Genomic DNA, 19,293 nt, shown 5'->3' on the forward strand with positions numbered 1-19,293 from the left:
GTGTATGTGTGCGCGCTAGACTTAGGATTAATCCCAGCTGGAATGTGCACAACTCCTCCACTGCAGGCAATGCAAGTAATGCTATGTCTGAGCAACAAGAAGACCGTGCAGAAGGCCAGAAAATCTGGACAAAGGACCTCTGAAGCCTGGATGGAGGATTACTGTTTAAAAAAGCTCCTTGCATGCTTTCAGGTTGGATATGAATAACTGTCACACAGCCAAAGATGCTGTGTTCTCTTTGTGGGTCCTGGTACTTTATGTGCCATCCTCGGACTACGATGGTTATGCTCTACCTGCACAGCTCAAAACAGCAATGCTGTCAAACACAAGTTGCTGGAAACCACAGGAGGGGAGAGGGCTCTTGTATGTTTCCCATCACAATTCAAAGTGTTGGTGCTGACCTTTAAATCCCTAAACGGCCTTGGTCCTGTATACCTGAAGGAGCGTCTCCACCCCCATCGTTCTGCCCAGACGCTGAGGTCCAGCGCCGAGGGCCTTCTGGTCCTGTATACCTGAAGGAGCGTCTCCACCCCCATCGTTCTGCCCAGACGCTGAGGTCCAGCGCCGAGGGCCTTCTGGCGGTTCCCTCACTGTGAGAAGCCAAGTTACAGGGAACCAGACAGAGGGCCTTCTTGGTAGTGGCGCCCGCCCTGTGGAACGCTCTCCCACCAGATGACAAAGAGAAAAACAATGACCAGACTTTTAGAAGACATCTGAAGGCAGCCCTGTTTAGGGAACTTTTAATGGTTAACAGATCACTGTATTTTAATACTTTGTTGGAAGCCGCCCAGAGTGGCTGGGGAAACCCAGCCAGATGGGCAGGGTATAAATAATAAATTATTATTATTATTGTGTTCATGTTCTCCTCACTGGTTTCCCACAGGACAGCCACTGGGAGAACAGGATGCAAGACCAGATGGGCGCTTGGTCTGATCCAGCAGCCTCTTCTTATGTTCTTAACCTGTGCTTTCTCCTTCCCCCAGCCCTTTTCAATTCCTCCCACCTCCTGGAGCAGACAGGATTCTTGTACTTCTCTGGAGACTGGCTGGGGGGTAGGCAAGGGGATCAGGTGAAGAGCAGATCCAGCTGAAACACCACTTTATTTATTGTTTTATTCATTTATTTATTGGATTTATATACCGCCCTATACCCGGGGGTCTCAGGGCAGTTCACAGAATAAAATCAAGATCTAAAATCACAAAATACAATAATAAAAACAACAACCCAATAGCCCCCCCAAAAAAAACACATTTTAAAAGGGCATAGGATGTAAATCAGATCAACCAAAGGCCTGGTTAAAAAGGAACGTTTTTGCCTGGGGACTTAAAGGAGTATAATGAAGGCGCCAGGTGAACTTCCCTGGGGAGAGTATTCCACAGACAGGGAGCCACTGCAGAGAAGGCCCTTTCTCATGTTGCCACCCTCCGCGCCTCTCAAGGAGGCGGCACATGAAGAAGGGCCTCAGAAGATGATCTCAGGGTCCGGGTAGGTTCACATGGAAAGAGGCGGTCCTTGAGGTATTGCAGTCCTGAGTCCTTCCTTCCTTTGTTCTCTAACACACACTGCTAAAGTGGCAGGGCAGTTTTCCTGTTTGCACCTGATAAGCCTATTATGGAAGATCAGGTTGTGTGTGTTTGTGTTTTTAACCCTTACATGGCAAATTGCACCTGCCAAATAAGCTTGCCAACCTTTAAAACCAGTCCCCACCAGCTGGCTCCTGTGCCTTTTAACAACAGCTTGAAAAAATAAATAAAAGGAACAACGTCAAATGTTGGAAATGTAAAAGAACAAAAGGTACATTATACCACATGTGGTGGACTTGCCCAAAGATTAAAACCTTTTGGGACATGATCCACGACGAAATAAAAAAATTGATAAGGACATCACACAAAAAAGGCAGAGGCATATCTATTAGGAATTTTAGATAAAGATATCCCAAAAGATAAAACTAACTTATTTCTATACGTGACAACAATGGCAAGAATTTTGATTGCTAGCTATTGGAAAGAAGACAGCATCCCAACAAAAAGAGAATGACTGGGGAAACTTTGCAAGTACCTGGAACTAGCAAAACTGACGGATATAATAAGGAGAAAATCCAAAACCATGGTTATGAAGCAATGGGAGTTCTTAAATGATTATTTACAAAACCAGGGCTCAACTATAAAAATCTGCTTGTGTTTAGAATAATATTGTGCATAATATAAAAAATATAAATATAATATAATATAATAATATAAAAAAATATTGTGCATAATATAAAAAATATAATATAAAAAATACAAAGTGAGACATTAAGGAAATCCAAAGGGAAAATATGAAGAACAGAGGATCTGACGAACGGATTATTAAAAACACGTAAGGCAAACGGTGGAAGTCTTTTAAAAACAACAACACTTTTTAAGGTAGATAAGGACAAGATGAAATAATACAATTGAATATAAATATAGATGGGAAACGACTATGTATAGTGAAAACTTATCTACTTTAAAAAAATGTTCACCTATGATCCTTTTTTTTTACTTCTTTATTTTTTCTTTGTTCTTTTTTTCTTTTTTCTGATATCTTTCATTTCACTCCTTTATTGTGAATAGCACAAAATTTAAGGGGGGGGGGACACAAAACAAAAAACCCTAACAACAGCTTGATTGCCAGATGTTGGCGAATGCTCCTTCTCCATGCTGTGAAAAAGCTTCGTGTGTTAACTTCTGCAGAAAAGCTGCTGTCCAGCACATTTCTCTCTCCCCCCCCATCCCCATTGGTTGACAAGCACCAACTATATGCCCCAGGTACCATCTTCTGTACACCTGCTAAAGATTCAGAAAGAGCCCTGTCCTCACACTGCACCTAATCACCTTAGATTACACAGTATGAGTAAGATCCAGTGGCTGGCTAGCAGTTTGCAGGCACAGTCGCAGAAGAGAAGAAATCTGTTTTTGTTGCTACAGCCCAGACTCTGGGTATAACCAAAATCAAGATTTGGACTGACTGGTAAAATCATGAAAACCACACATACTGGGAGCAAGTCCATGGTAGCAAGTTAACACAGGCCAAAGCTGCTACAAATGGCCCTGCCAGGTTTAGGGTAAAATATCAACAGGAAGACCCAGAAATTGCTTTGAGCCTCTCGTGTAGGATTGCCAGCTTGACATGCAGAAATCTATAGATCAAACTTTGCACAGCAGGGGCTTATTAAAACGTTGACAGTTAAAGTCTTCTTAAAATAATAATAATAATAATAATAATAATAATAATAATAATAATAATAATAATAATAATTTACTGTATTTATACCCCGCCCATCTGGCTGGATTTTCCCAGCCACTCTGGGCGGCTTCCAACAAAATATTAAAATACAATGGTCTGTTTAATAGCTGTTGTTTGGTTGATTTAAGAGTTTGGGGTTGGGGTTATTGTCTGCTGCTTTCAGAATCACAGACTTGTAGAGCTGGAAGGGACCGTGAGGTTCTTGTAGTCCAACCCCCTACAATGCAGGCATCTTTCGCCCAGCGTGGGGCTCAAACCCACAACCCTGAGATCAAGAGTCTGCAGCTCTACCTACTGAGCTGTCTCTCAGCTTTGTTTTATAATTTTGCCTTGTTGCACTGAAAAAATGAATGCTGCTTTGGATGTTTGAAAAGCCAATTATAAATATTTTCATTTTCCAGAAAGAGAGAGCTAAATGGAATCTCCCGGTCCAAATGCAATGGGCCTTTGAATACCAGCTGCTAGCATGCAGACAGTGAAGGAGGGTTTGGGGGTTTTTTTGCCTTCATGCCCTGCTCAGGAGCTGCTTCTTCGAAGCATCTGGTAGGCTGCAGTTGGAAGCAGACCTAGGTTTGCTCCAGCAGGGCTCTTTTCTATGTAGCCCTAACAGCCAGAGTCTCAATTAAGTATATAAGAACATAAGAGCCTGCTGGATCATGCCAGTGGTCCATCTGTGGTAAATGAAATAAAAAAATTAAGGTCTTATATATATAATAAATGTTCATAATGTACCAAACAAACATGTACATAAATATATAAACCACATGTCTGAAGCAGCACAGGAAAATAGCCCCAAAAACCATTTTGACTCCCAAACTGACCAAATGATTTCTCTGCAAGGTCAAGGAAAATGGAAAAGACTCCCCATTGTCTTTTCCTTCACAAATCCTGTCTTAATGGTATGTCTGCGTTTGAATAGGATGAGCCTGTGATCTGGCTCAGGAACTAAGTATTTATCATTACAAAAGACTGGCCAGGCTCCCCAGGTAATCCAATCAGGTAAGCATTAACAGGTAACCTCCCAAACAGGAGGTAAACAACGCACTCAGATTTCTGTTGTAGACCGCCCTTTCTGTTATTTAGGTATGATGTGTCTTGGGGGTGGTCTTGAGCTACACCCCTTCTGTGATGTGTGTATGATATGTCTGGGGGTGGTCTTGGACTCCAGGGCAGGCAATTTAAAATGTCTATATATGGGTGGACACACTTTTGTTCTGGGTCCTCCTCCTTCTCCGGCGTGTGAGGGGAGCACCCTGTTGCAACAGTTCAATAAAGATCAGCCTTACTAGCTGATTTGCTTCTCAATCTTCTCTGGTTGGCCTCTGTTCTTTTCTCTGAGCGATGGAGAGCCTGCAAAGGACTCTATAAGGGCTCTTGTGTTCCTCATAAGGGAATAAGGGTAGGTTTTCGTTTATTACAGAAACCAGGGAGCAGGATTTGAGCACAAGAACAATGCACGCCCCCAGGGGCGCGGACTTACAAAAAATATTGGGGGGGGGGGCCGGGAAAGCTCATGAATAATAAATAAGCTCATGAATATGCAGATAAAGTGGCGCCGCCTCCTCGTGAGCGAATAGGGGAGAGCGTGCTGTGCCTATTAATCAGCTCTGAAGGAAATTGGGTGGAGCTTTTGCTCGGGAGGGAGGGCAGGAGGCATGCAGCCCAACCCTGTGCATTTTGGGCTGGGGGAGGGGCGGCGGCGGCCCTCTGCTGGAGGGGCGCCCGAGATTATTGGGGGGGCAGAGCCCCCCAAACGAATTTTTGAGGGGGCTCGGGCCCCCTCAGGCCCCATGGAGTCAGCGCCTATGCATGCCCCACCTGTGATTTTCAGCAACTGGTATTCAGAAGCTTTGCTGCCTTCAGCTGTGGAAGCGGAGCAGAGCCACCAATAGCCCTCTCATCCATGAAGCTGTCTAGTCCTTTTTTTAAAAGCCACCCTAGCTGGTGGCCATGACTGCCTCTTGTGGGAGAGAGTTCCATAGTTTAACTATGGCTGCATGAAGAACGAAGCACAAGTCTCCACTGTGACTCAGTATCAAGCTATGATTTGCTCTAATGATTTCTCCATATTTGGGAGCTAAGCTAGCAAATGGGGGCTGGGGGCCAGAAGAAGCTGTTCTCAATTCCTTCCCCTTGATAAGCAGAACACAAAATGTATTCTCTTTTTAAATACAATTATCCTAATTCAGTTTCGTAAGCTTACAGAATCATATTTCAAAGATAGCGCGCAGTTTTCTAGCAATACGTTGCAGAGCAGAGACGGGTCAATATAAGAAGGGAACATCTAGTTCTCCTTAACAGTGTTGCCAAATGGAATGACGGAACTACCTGCTTTTGGCCTTCTAATGGTTTCTCCAAAAGCACTTGCCATCGTCTTGTTACAGCTTGTGGGTAAACCATGCTCCAGTCTCCCAGAATGAAAATCGAGCTAGATATTGTTCTGGAGTGTGCATGCAAGTGTTTTGCTTGTTATTGTGCGTATGTGGGCATCATTGGTCTGTCTTCTGTGAAATGGGTATTTTATGGTGTCCAGAACTGTTTCTTAGATGTCCTAATGTACCCCTAGGCCCTGAAGAATGATTAGGGATTCCTCCTATTCCTATACAGTGGTACCTCGGGTTAAGAACTTAATTTGTTCTGGAGGTCTGTTCTTAACCTGAAACTGTTCTTAACCTGAGGTACCACTTTAGCTAATGGGGCCTCCCGCGCTGTCGGCGTGCAATTTCTGTTCTCATCCTGAGGTTATGTTCTTAACCCGAGGTACTATTTCTGGGTTAGCGGAATCTGTAACCTGAAGCATCTGTAACCTGAAGCATCTGTAACCCGAGGTACCACTGTACATTATGTATACATGTCAAAAGCACAGATCCTTTTGTAAAAAAACGCTTATTTTCCAATCCGTACCATACTACCTTAGTGATATTGAAGAATATACTTGCAGCAAATCCTCTGTTGTTTTCTTCCAGTTTAACTTTAAATGTTCAAGAGTGGGACACCATACTCAATCTTGCTTCCCACCCCAACTTCTGCCAGGATGTATAATACTGTACATACCAGGCCTGTGTCCCTGGGGAGGAAAGGCAGTGTAGTTATTATTCACCTTTGCTCCAAACACACTTCTGTTTGGAATTGCTCTAGCTTACAACCACCAAGTTCCAGAAGTGAATTGTCAGAACAGAAGTACAAATAGATTAAAGAAAGGAATTAGTTGTCTGGGTGGTTCAAACAATTGTTGCCACGCTGATCGTTGAAAAGAAGAGCAGCAAAATAGAATAAAGGAGCGTCTTATAACAACCAGCATGTGTCTGTTTAAAATATTAGATTGCACAGGACTCCTTCTGAAGGCAGACTAGAAAGACATACTTTACTCTTATAGTTTTAATTTCCACACACACACACCAGTAATCCTTTGTCTCTGGTGGATTACCATGTCCTGAGTCGTCCGGTGAGCAAAAACAAAACATGTGATCACTCAGTCTGCTGTAGCTACTGGCTCTTGGTTACCTGGTTGAACTTTCTGATCTTCAGAAATCATCAAAGGAGCATAAAAGGAACATCAAGCCTATTTTGAAGTTCAATCTTTTCCATGCCTGCTTGCAAATAAGTTCCACTGCTTTGCTCCCAGTAAGTGTTTATAAGACTGCAGCTTAAGTACAGTATATATATATTGCTCTGAACATGATTAAGCATGTGAGATTTAAAAGCTCGCTTTTCTCATTTTAATTGCATTATTATATGGATTAAAAGAAGATCAAATTGCGCTTGCTCTGTGTGTTCCATGTGTCCCAAGACACAAATATTATTAACATTTCAGGCACATGTCATATGCTGCATTAACCAGCAGAGGGTTGCACAATGCTTTGAACATCTGTTCAACTGACTGGACATTTCTCCATATTATATTAACATGATGTTTTGGATTTCCTGCATCTTTAATGGATTTGCAATGGCTAGAAAGTACTGTACATTCAAATTAGAAATGGTTTGCTTCTCATTAAACACTGATGCATATTGTATATTGTTTATTTATTATAGCGTAGGTTTAGAAGCTATTGCATAGGTTTCTTTTTAACAAAAGGATTGGCGGGCATTGTTTTGGTAGGAAGAGCTGTCTTCACATTGTGATAACAGATTACATAAGGAATAACAGTGGGGTGCAACATTCTATATATTATCATAAGCAAAAATAAAAATAAAAATCAGTTTGACCCAGGACCAGAATCTTCTTTCAATGGCAGTGCTCTGCCAGGGGTCTTGGGAAGTAGTAACAACAGTGCCTCTGAGAAAGTGCAGAGGGATGAATTAATTTGCTCTCAACAACTTTAAATAAGTTTAATAACTTTAAATTATCCAGCATCTGGATAATGAATCATGGAATGCTGAGATCCTTCCTTTGTTCAGCCTGGACACTGAGATTCAGCTCCAAGGGCCTTCTGGCAGTTCCCTCACTTAGAGAAGTGAGGTTGCAGGGAACCAGGCAGAGAGCCTTCTCGGTAGTGGCGCCCACTCTGTGGAACGCCCTCCCATCAGATGTCAAGGAAATAAACAACTATCTGACTTTTAGAAGACACCTGAAGGCAGCCCCGTTTAGGGAAGTTTTTTACATTTGATGTTTTATTGTGTTTTTAATATTCTGTTGGGAGCCGCCCAGAGTGGCTGGGGAAACCCAGCCAGATGGGTGGGGTATAAAGAATAAATTATTATTATTATTCCCGGACTGTAAATAATATTAAATAGTTCAGGAAGAAGATCAATGTGGGTGGAAGCAGACATGGTGTCAACAACAATCCAGTTAAGAGCCATCCAGATTCTTAACCCAGGGACATCACAGCCTCCCATTACTGAAAGTTAGTTTTGGTTGCTACGTGTGTGCAGGCAGACATGTTCATTTCTGCTCATCATTACGTTTTCTTTCCATTTTCCCTAGCAAAATAGTGCTATTTTTCTAAAGAAAACAAAAAAGTCTCCCAAACTAGATCACAAACTAGACAGGGACAATTAATAGATGCAGTTAATAAAACCACTGATCACTCATTCCCCCACCTCCATGCTTATTAAAGGTAAAGGTAAAGGGACCCCTGACCGTTAGGTCCAGTCGCGGACGACTCTGGGGTTGCAGCCCACACTCATCTTACTTTATTGGTGACGGAAACGCCATTTACCTTCCCGCTGGAGCAGTGCCTATTTATCTACTTGCACTTTAACGTACAGTGGTACCTCAGGTTACATAGGCTTCAGGTTACAGACTCCGCTAACCCAGAAATAGTGCTTCAGGTTAAGAACTTTGCTTCAGGATGAGAACAGAAATTGTGCTCTGGTGGCCCGGCAGCAGCAGGAGGCCCCATTAGCTAAAGTGGTGCTTCAAGTTAAGAAAAGTTTCAGGTTAAGAGCGGACCTCCGGAACGAATTAAGTACTTAACCCGAGGTACCACTGTACTTTTGAACTTCTAGGTTTAGACCACAGCGCCACCCGCGTCCCATGCTTATTGGAAAGCAATAAAACAGGCTGTGTGAACCTACAAGGGGGAAACTTTTAATTAGCATTGGAAATGGCCTTTCCTGGATGGGATTGATTTGTGAATTCACATTGTAAGTGAATCTTAGCTGTGGAGAAGGATGTTGCTGGTGCGTCACCTCAGTGATAATTCTGCTTTGCAGAAAATCAGTTCTACCACAGTGTTAAAGGGATCTAATGTAGAAGCAACATAAGGATAGAACTACATATTTGTTGTGCTTTCTGTTTTTTAAAAGCCAGGTGGGTGCAGTCTGCACAGAAGAAGCTGAGGGAGAAGGAGCAGGGCTGTTGCAACGTTTTCTGTTAAGCAACAGTACAAAGGATTCCTGCTGGGGAAAATTTGGAGGGGCTTGAGGAGAAATGCACATAGCAGAGGCAAGGTCAAACCTCCTCATTTTCACCACACTGACTAAATCTCCTGCTGCTTTGGGTTTCCCAGACACACAACTGCCACTGCCTATGACACTTTCATCTAAGCAAGAGTAGAAAGCAAAGTGTGTAGAAAATATGATTGTCAGAAAGTACATTGGTATTGCCCTCCTCCTTTTCAGTGCAGGGGCCCAAGTAAGTCTTCTATCCTCCTGCCTTCCTTTGCCTGGTAATGTTGTACAGTCTGCTGTTCACCACAAAGAAGCTATGCACTCAGAGGTTTCCCAGCCAGAAGCTCTAATTTGATTGCAAAGTTGTTATTCAGTTGGTGGGCTGGAGTAGGGTCACCAATTCTTGAAATATGCCTGGGTGGCAGTGGCGTAGTGTGGGTTGTCATCACCCGGGGCAAGGCAAGTAATTTGTGCTCCCTAACCTGTGGATTTTAGCAGGGGGCAGAGAGCTGCAAGTGCGAGCGCCCCCCCCAGATGTTGCGCCCGGTGCGGCCGGCCCCCCCTGCACCCCCCATGCTACGCCACTGCTGGGTGGGTTCTGGGGCAATGCCCCTAGGTCCTTTGGCAGAGCCGACTTTGAGTTGGGAGGTGGAACCCAATTGGCCTTTTGAGGGAGGCAGGTCCTCATTCTTGCAGTTTCTGGAGGCAGAGCCAAGCAGCAAAAGATGTATACTCAGAGGACACATCTTTTACAGTTTGCTGGGGAATGGGCGTGGAGGAGCCTTGCTTTTCTGGAAGCTAGCCTGAAAGCAAAGAACAAACCAAAAACAATCAACTAACTCACAAACTTTCTTTTCTTTTCTTTCTTTGCCTCAGTCTGTATAGGCAACCAAAAAGGGATGGCCAAGTTGCTGAACTGAAAATTCTTTCCTTCGGGACTCGAGTGGCCTTGGGCTGTATTTCCCTGAGCAATTACAAGTTCATTGCTGCTGGGTGTGATTTCCTTTGGATGGCAGAGCACATTAGTTCCTGCAATAATCCGGAGAGGGTATAGGCCAGAATGATCTCAGCTTTTGCTTTAATTTGTTTCAGCAACTGAGGTTTAAACTGTAAAATACATCTCTGTTTGCTTGCATTACTATGGAAAAAGAACTTGTGTGTATTCACCACTACATGCTTGTCCTTGGATTACTTAAAAGAGTCTCAGCATACATGAGTACCTGGCTTCCTGTATCATAAAGGTAAAGGTAAAGGAACCCCTGACCATTAGGTCCAGTCGCAGACAACTCTGGGGTTGTGGTGCTCATCTTGTTTTATTGGCCGTTGCAGGAATTCAAACCGCCAACCTTCTGAGCAAGCCCTAGGCTCTGTGGTTTAACCTACAGCGCCACCCGCGTCCTGTATCATAGATCAGACATAAATTAGAGGGGTAGGTGAGCAGCATGAACAAGCTGCTTTTGTGGGCTGTGGGGGCTGGCATGTTCAAGTTAAACATTTATGGCAGCCTTAACTTCAAAGTGTGTATTTCCCTAGCTATTCTAGAAAGTACGAACTTTTTCACATTAAGAAACCTGTGTTCTGCAAATGAGTTGAGGGCTGTGAATACTTCGCTCTCCTATACAGCTGTTTTCAGAATGTTAAGCTCAGAAGAAACAAAGGAAAGAGGGGGGATTCTGTCTGTTAAACAATTATGTTCTAGCAATGGATTTTGATCCTTGGAAGAGAATATTCCTAAATGGTCTCAGCACATTCTATGAAAGGCAAAAGCTCACACCACAGAAGAGTCAACGCCCATTTAAATTGTCAGGGAGGAAAGGGCCTGTTGCCAGCCTCTGAGAGTCATTCCTGGATCTGGAGGAGGAAATTATAGGTTGCTTGTCTGTAGTAATATGGTGCTGTGGTTGAGTTTCCTTGTCCTTAACAGCCTCGGAGTGCAAGACAAACATCCAAGAGATTTTAAATCAGCTCTCTGTTTCTATGTTGTGGAGCTGTTACATCTTGTGTTCTGAAAATTAGATACTTTTAAAAATATCACTCTCTTTCCTCAAATTTCCAGGGAAGGCCAATGGGCTACATGATCCCCAGTCATTGATATCAAGAAGAGCTTTTGTTCAGGGCAAGGGAACCTGCCATACAGATATTGTGAGGAGGAAGTACATTTGGCCAATCTTGCCACAGCTGCGCTGGCTGCCAGCAGACCTAGCCCAAAATATGTTACTGCCTGAGACAGGGCTTTAAATTCTCTCTCTCTCTCTCTCTCCCCCTCTCCCCACCTGCCCCAGGTCAAATTATGTCGTACCCAAGGCTGGTTAAGGTATTTTGGCACTTGAGGCAGAAGATGCCCAAGTGCCTCTGTTCCTTTCTGGTAATAAAATTGCCTCCCTCTTCCTGGAAGTGTGGGCTCACCTTAGCATTTGTGGCTCGAGGACATAGCCTCACTGTAACTAATGGTATGGCCAACCCTGGTGGAGCCTCACATATTCTAAATAGTTAAATAATATTTGTACTGGAGCAAAAAGGGCTATATTAGTCACCTAGACCAAACACACAATGGCATCAACTGAGGAGAGTTGCCCCTAGGCAAGCAGACTTTGAGGAAGGATGCCTGCTAAGTAACCAACTCTTAAAGTCAGGGGTGCCAACTTGAATTTAAAAAATGGGGGGGGCAGGTAAGTACTGCCCCACCTAATCGATCGCATAATGTACACACCATTTGAATGGCAATGGCCATCAAAACTTTGGAGGGCAGCCCCCTCAAATATTTTATTGGGGGGGGGCTGAAGACGCCTCATCCCCTAGGAGTTGCCTCTTATGCTTACAGCGTGATTGAAAAAAGGGGGTTGCTTTCTGAAAGGCAGTTTCCCTGAGGCCATGCTGGGGCTTTCTCTGACACAGAAGCCGATCCTTCAGTGACCTACCGTATTTTTTGCTCTATAAGACGCACCAGACCACAAGACGCACCTAGTTTTTGGAGGAGGAAAACAAGAAAAAAAATATTCTGAATCTCAGAAGGCCAGAACAGCAAGCGGGATCGCTGTGCAATGAAAGCAGCAATCCCTCTTGCTGTTCTGGCTTCTGGGATAGCTGCGCAGCCTGCATTCGCTCCATAAGACGCACACATATTTCCCCTTACTTTTTAGGAGGGAAAAAGTGAGTCTTATAGAGCAAAAAATACGGTATATACAGCCTTGAGTATTGCGTATATTTCTTGTTCTCACTGTAAAAAAAGTGTTAATGGAAGACAATCTGACTTGGCTACGTTGTTGTTGTTTAGTCATTTAGTCGTGTCCGATTCTTCGTGACCCCATGGACCAGAGCACGCCAGGCACTCCTGTCTTCCACTGCCTCCCGCAGCTTGGACAAACTCATGCTGGTAGCTTCAAGAACACTGTCCAACCATCTCGTCCTCTGTCGTCCCCTTCTCCTTGTGCCCTCCATCTTTCCCAACATCAGGGTCTTTTCCAGGGAGTCTTCTCTTCTCATGAGGTGGCCAAAGTCTTGGAGCCTCAGCTTCAGGATCTGTCCTTCCAGTGAGCACTCAGGGCTGATTTCCTTCAGAATGGAGAGGTTTGATCTTCTTGCAGTCCATGGGACTCTCGAGAGTCTCCTCCAGCACCATAATTCCCTCGGAGATCACCCGGCTACGAGTGATCTCCAAAAGAAGATCTACGAGTGATCTCCAAAGAAGAAGATATTGATTGTCTAAGTCGTGGCGTGGAGAAGGGGAGCTTCAACCTCGCTGGCTCAGCAACCCACAAAGGCCCTCTTCCTCCCACACTTCCTCTCGCGGAGCCATTTCCCCGGGACGAAGCGGGTTTTTAAATGCACCGCGCAGCGCGGCGCGGCCGCCTCCTCGCTGCGGGCGCGCAAGACAAACGGACCCGCTTCTTCTGACGCCGGGACCGCCCCGCCGGGACCGCTAAGCGCAGGAAGGCGGCCGCGCCGAAGCAGGAAAGGGGCGGAGGGCCGTCGGGTGGGCCTGACTTCACCACACAGCCCAGGCAACGCTGCCTCTCTCGGCCTCCTCGCAGTCCCCCGGCGGCGCCTGCAGCAGCAGCAGCAGCGCTCTCTGTACCGGCAGCGATGGACGGCGAGCCGAGCGGCAAGGAGCCCGACGACGCCGACCAAGCTTACGGTAAAGGAGGATGCGCGGGAAGATTGCGCGCGGAGGGATCCCTCGGGCCGGGGCTCGCACCGGCGACCTTCCTTCCTCCCTCCCGTCCCGCCAGCCGCAGCGACAATGGCGCCCGCCCCTTGTGAGGGGCTTTGCCGGGCTCTGCCCGGCTAGGGCGTCGGCCCAAGGCGGGGTGGCACCTCAGACCACGGGATCGAGCGGCCTCCGGCTTATCCCCTCGGCGTTGCTTCCAGCAAATAGGCAGGCGCCCGCTACCTGAAATCCAGGGCAGGTGGATGGGTCGTAGCCCCTCTCCCAGGTAACAGGTGTGGCCCGACGAGGAAGGAGAAGGGGGTGCTGGTTTCTTCTTTTTTTGCCGGGGGCGGCGGCGGGGGGTGAGAGAGAAGATATATTGCTTTGTTTGTAGCTTCCCTCTATAGCAGTGCTTCCTAACCTTTTTTGGCCATGCCCCACCTAAGCGTCTCTAAAATCCTGATCCCATCCCCACCGCCACCCCTGAGACATACAATTCTTATTATTCAAAAAGCAAAGTCCTATTCACGTGGAGGAAGCCTAAACGGCCATTCACGGTTAATAACTCATTCTGGAATATCCCCCCTTAAAAATCAAATTGTGCCCCACATTGGGAACCAGGGGTCTATAGGTAGCACCCTGTTTTGGACTTGAGGTACCATGTACCTGGGGCAGGATAGGAAGTGGGGATGCTAACTTGAAATTTTATTTATGCTTTTCAGGTTTATACATTTCACTAATTTTACAATCATTTTGACATTTCAAAACTTGACTTCCTTGAATAAACTATGGGGGGGGGGATGACCAGGTAAGCCCCGCCCCGCATAATCAAAGATGTGGCACATGCACACCATTTGAATGGCAATGCCCATGAACTTTTGGGCGGAGCGGTCCCCTCAAATGTTTTATTGGGGGTGGCAAAGGGACCTCAGCCCCTAGGAGTTGACTCCTATGGCGGGGGGGGGGGACTTTCTCATCTCCCTGTGACCACCAGCTCCCTCCCAATGCGAGGTGGGCTGACTGTTGTTTGGGTGTTCATCACTGTCCTCTTGTCTCAGTCAATTTCTGATTCTCCATTGGCCCAGGAATGTCTCCTGGTCTCCCTGGCTAGTCTTGTGAACCGTTCAGTGGCGTAGCGTGGGTTGTCAGCACCCGGGGAAAGGCAAGTAATTTGCGCCCCCTAACCCGTGGATTTTAGCACTCAGAGAGCTGCGAGTGCGAGCGCGCCCCCCAGATGTTGCGCCCGGTGTGGCCGCCCCCCCTGCACCCCCCACGCTACGCCACTGGAACCGTTAGATGAGCAAATTGATTATGGCATGAATTTCTTGAGGACCACCGACTTTATGGACTGCAACTTACGCCACAATCAGCATCCAGGTGCCTCAAAAGTCCTTGTTGCCTTTCCTGCAACAGACTAAGGGGGCTGCCCTCTGGCCAGAGATGTATGAGAACCTCTATATAAACAGGAAGCAGACAGAAGCTGTGAAAACAGCAGTGCTTGTGGGTGACGAAGCGTCTTAGCAGGCAAGGTTTTTTTTGAAACGCTGGGGGAGGAGGGCATTTATCTCTGCCCACTGGCTTGAAGGAGTTCTCTTCTGATTTAAACTACTGCAAAACAGTGGTTCTCCAAGGGTGTGGCAGGAGAGGATGGCAAGTGTGACGGGGAAGATTCTAGAGAGATCAAAGAAACATTTAAACATTTCTGAGTAGTGTGGATGTACAACCAGAAACAGTATCCACTCCTCTCTTCAAAAGAATTGGCTATTCTTCTACAGTTCTTAATGGCATATTGTGAACAGGGATTTTCAACTCTGATAAATATGAAAGATCAGAAAAGAAAAAGGCTTTTTGTGGTGATGAGGACATGAGCGTTTGTCTCAAATTGGACCTCATAGAAATGAGATTACCTGGCAAAATAATAATAATAATAATAATAATAATAATAATAATAATAATTTATACCCCGCCCATCTGGCTGGGTTTCCCCAGCCACTCTGGGCGGCTTCCAACAGAATATTAAAATACAATAGCCTAAAGCAAGCTCGCACCTCTCATTGAGTTTGTATACATACTTAAGGTGCATATGTAAGAGGTTCGTTTAATCATTACATTTTGGGAATGATTCATGTTATTATGTAGCTGCATTGTTTTATACTCCTCAGATGTCCCATGATCATATTAAAAAGCAGTTGTGTTTGATGCTATAAATCAAGCACTGCTAGTTGTTGTTTCTTTTTGTTGTGCAATGTATTTCTTATCAAGAAAAGGGTCAATGTGGCACGAGCAAATTTTTATTCTGAAAATGTGGCCCAGGGAAAAAAGTTTGAGAACCTCTGAACTAGAGCAGCAGGCAGCTCTCTTTTATCTAGGCTCCATCAAAAGGCATTTTCTAAACTCACCGCCTGAAGCGGATTAAGGAAATGATAGCAGAGAGTGAGGCTGAATTGGTTGATTGTAAGCTACTTACAGGGACGCTGGTGGCGCTGTTCGAAAGCACGCAGTGCAAGTAGATAAATAGGTACCGCTCTAGTGGGAAGGTAAACAGCATTTCCATGCGCTGCTCTGGTTTGCCAGAAGTGGCTTAGTCATGCTGGCCACATGACCCGGAAGCTGTATGCCAGCTCCCTCAGCCAATAAAGCGAGATGAGCGCCGCAACCCCAGAGTCGTCCGCGACTGGACTTAACGGTCAGGGGACCCTTTACCTTTAAGCTACTACATTAGGGGTCTGTACCAGGAGGTCCTGTGCCCAAATATTGTGCATGAAGGGGCAGCCTGCCCCTTCCACCAGTGCCAACCAGAAAGGAAAGGGGTTTGTTGTGGCCGCAGAACGGCACTTTGGAAGGCTTGCCCAATTCCCCTTGCTCAACTTTTCAAATTCTCCACTGAAGGCCCCCAGTATTGCCACTTGCCAGCAAGTGATGCCCTGACTCTAGTTGCTGCTCTCAGAGCAACGTGGGCAGTGGGAGTTCCTCTTTCCTTGAAGGAAGTGCGGTTGTGCTTACATCATGTGCTGAAGATATAGACGTGACCAGTGGGGTGCCAGGCGGACTCCTTTAAGGCCTTCCACCCATAGGCGCCGACTCCATGGGGCCTGAGGGGGCTCGAGCCCCCTCAAAAAATTTTTTGGGGGGGCTCAGCCCCCCCAATAATCTCGGGCGCCCTTCCAGCAGAGCGCCGCCGCCGTCCCCCGCCTCCTCCCCACCTGCTCCTTCGCCAGCCAGCCAGCCAGCCGCGCGCCCTAATCGGAGAGCCCCGGCCGTCCCCCGCAAGATTAGGGAATCCCCGGGGGCGGGGGCTCCTGCCTCGCTGCTTCGCAGCACCACCGCCACTGCCAAGGCACTGCCGGAAATCCCGCGAGAACAGGGGAATCCCGACTGGCCACACCTCCCAGCCAGCCAATCGGCTGGCTGGGGGGCGTGGCTTGCCCTATTTAGGGCCGGAGCCACTTTATTTGCATATTCATGAGCTTATTTATTATTCATGAGCTTTCCCGGGCCCCCCCCCCCAATATTTTTTATAAGTCCACGTCCCTGCTTCCACCTCTATTTTAGTGAGTTGCTTTCCCTCTGAATTGTGCTTCGCTCTGGGTTTCTCTCTCTCACACACACACAAGGCTGTGCTGACTTTCTTCCACCCACATCCACCCTAAAACCATTCTTGCTTCTAATCACTCCGTCCTCACGCATGACTTCACTTTCTCTTTCTTAAGACAATAGCTTGGGCAGTGACTGGATCATGCCTCACCAGCTGAGGAGCACAAGCTGCAACAGCCATGCAGTGTTAGAAACTCAGATATATATGTACGCTAGGAACAAAATGGCTCCTTAAAACCAAGGTTACAGTCGCCAAAATAGAACGTTTAGGGAAGCTTTTAATATTTGGTGAATTATTGTATTTTAATATTTTGTTGGAAGCCGTCCAGAGTGGCTGGGGAAACCCAGTCAGATGGGCGGGGTATGTATGTATGTACAGTGGTACCTCAGGTTACATATACTTCAGGTTACAGACTCCGCTAACCCATAAAATAGTACCTCAGGTTAAGAACTTTGCTTCAGGATAAGAACATAAATCGTGCTCCGGCGGCGCAGCAGCAGGAGGCCCCATTAGCTAAAGTGGTGCTTCAGGTTAAGAACAGTTTCAGGTTAAGAACAGACCTCCAGAACGAATTAAGTTCTTATCCCGAGGTACCACTGTATGTATGTATGTATGAATGAATAAATAAATAAATATTATTATATAAATTATTATTATAATATCTAGTTGCCAGCTCTAAAGACAGCTCTAGTAAGACAGCTCTAAAGTCTTATTTTTCAAAGGATGGACTGACTGTGATTAGTTCTCAGTCAAACATCTGGCTAGTTCAGATGACAACCTGAAGCTAGGTTAAGAGCTTTGAGAACTGAATGAAGAATGTCACTTGATCCAGGGACAGTCCACATAGATTTTGGCCTATTCCTACCCCCCCCCCCCTTAATGCTGACTGCTCCTGCTCAGGCTGCACAGAAAAATCAAATTGGTTCCTGAAATTCAATCTGATCGTGCAGATAAAATTCTACAGGAGCTAGTATTAGTGTGTGAAAACAGCCCAGATCCAATGAACCACAGATGGTGGAGATGTCAGGCACCATCCTGGCACCTAGGCATCTTCACTTGGTCGCAGGTGATCATGGCTGAGTGGGGATTCAAAACTTGGTCTCCTGGGTCCTAGTCCAACATGCCAGGGGTCAGCAAACTTTTTCAGCTGGGGGCCGGTCCACTGTCCGTCAGACCTTGTGGGGAGCTAGACTATTTTTTTTGGGGGGGGGGAAATGAACGAATCCCTATGCCCCACAAATAACCCAGAGATGCATTTTAAATAAAAGGACACATTCTGCTCATGTAAAAACACGCTGATTCCTGGACCGTCCACGGGCTGGATTGAGAAGGCGATTGGGCTGGTATCCAGGCCCCGGACCTTAGTTTGCCTACCCATGTGCTAAGTACTACACCACACTGACTCTCATTTAAAAGCATTTTAAAAAATAGAAAAGGAGCATTGAGGTAGGGGAGGAGAGGAGAGGGAGAGAGAAAGGGAGAGAGAAAGGAAAGAGAAAAAGAGACACACACAGAGAGAGACAGAGACTGCCTTTAACCCTTTCATCACTGGCACTTTTAAGCTGAAATCCAGCCTCAGCTGCTTCTCCCACAAAGGAGAAAAAGCAGCTTGGGGAGGTTGATTTTCAGCAGAGAAATTGCTGGAAGGGAAAGGATTGCAAAGCAACCCTGGGGCATATCAATGGATGTGTCCATTCCAGATTGCAGCGTTAGAGGCTGCGTTTTCTACCCACAACAAAACACCTCAAGGAAAAACTGCTATACCTTGGCATCGTATGTAGCTTGCCCTATAGTGTGCCACCTAGAAGCAGTTTCTCAAGTAAAAACAGGACAAGAAAAGATAGGAAGGAGAGTTTCTTAAAAGAGCGAGGTGCCCCGCCTCAAGCCTGACTCAGGGAATAAGATACTGGGCTTCCAGTTCTCGCATGCAAGGGAGCTGGTTGCCATTGCTCTCTGGCAGGGGGAGGTGCAGTGCTGAGAGGCACTCACTCATTGCTGAGTCCTGGCACTGAAGGAGAAACAAAAGTGCCCCCTGGTCAGGTCTGCCAGCTGGCCTGTGTACAGCAGGATGCTTAATGCCTCTCTTTGCCCATTGCACCTGTCCCCCAGTGGCCTCTTGACCTCAAGCAAACAAAGAAACAAGACTGAGACATCCAGAAACTCTTGTCTTGTGCTGTCTCTTCTGAGACTGGGTTGGCAGGCTCCATAGAGGACCCTAAACTGGGCCTTTATTCATGATCACAAAACAGGGTGGGTTTGATTTAAATCGAATCGATTTAAATCACGATTCAAAACACTAGTCAGTAAGACTTGATTTAGTTTTTACAGTTGTATCAAAAATTATTGATTTGGTTATACTATTAGAAATACATAAGACAGATAATTATGAAATTATTGTGAGGTTTAATAAGTTAACTGTTTATATTTGGACAACTTTTCTGCTGTATTT

General features: G+C 46.0%; 1 protein-coding gene across 2 annotated transcripts in view; it reads left to right on the forward strand.

The window, feature by feature from the left end:
* Positions 1-13,048: 13,048 nt before the first annotated feature.
* The window catches only part of SLC44A2 (solute carrier family 44 member 2 (CTL2 blood group)), a 63,001-nt gene continuing 56,756 nt past the window's right edge, over positions 13,049-19,293 (forward strand). The window contains exon 1 of one of the 2 annotated variants that reach the window (XM_081176405.1): positions 13,049-13,237. In XM_081176405.1, the coding sequence (XP_081032531.1) occupies positions 13,186-13,237 (52 nt within the window). In that variant the 5' untranslated portion in view covers positions 13,049-13,185. The remainder of the gene's footprint in view (positions 13,238-19,293) is intronic. The other variant, XM_081176406.1, reaches the window with a different exon arrangement.

Source organism: Podarcis bocagei (genome assembly GCF_964188305.1).
Source record: "Podarcis bocagei genome assembly, chromosome: 17".
Lineage (NCBI taxonomy): Eukaryota > Metazoa > Chordata > Lepidosauria > Squamata > Lacertidae > Podarcis > Podarcis bocagei.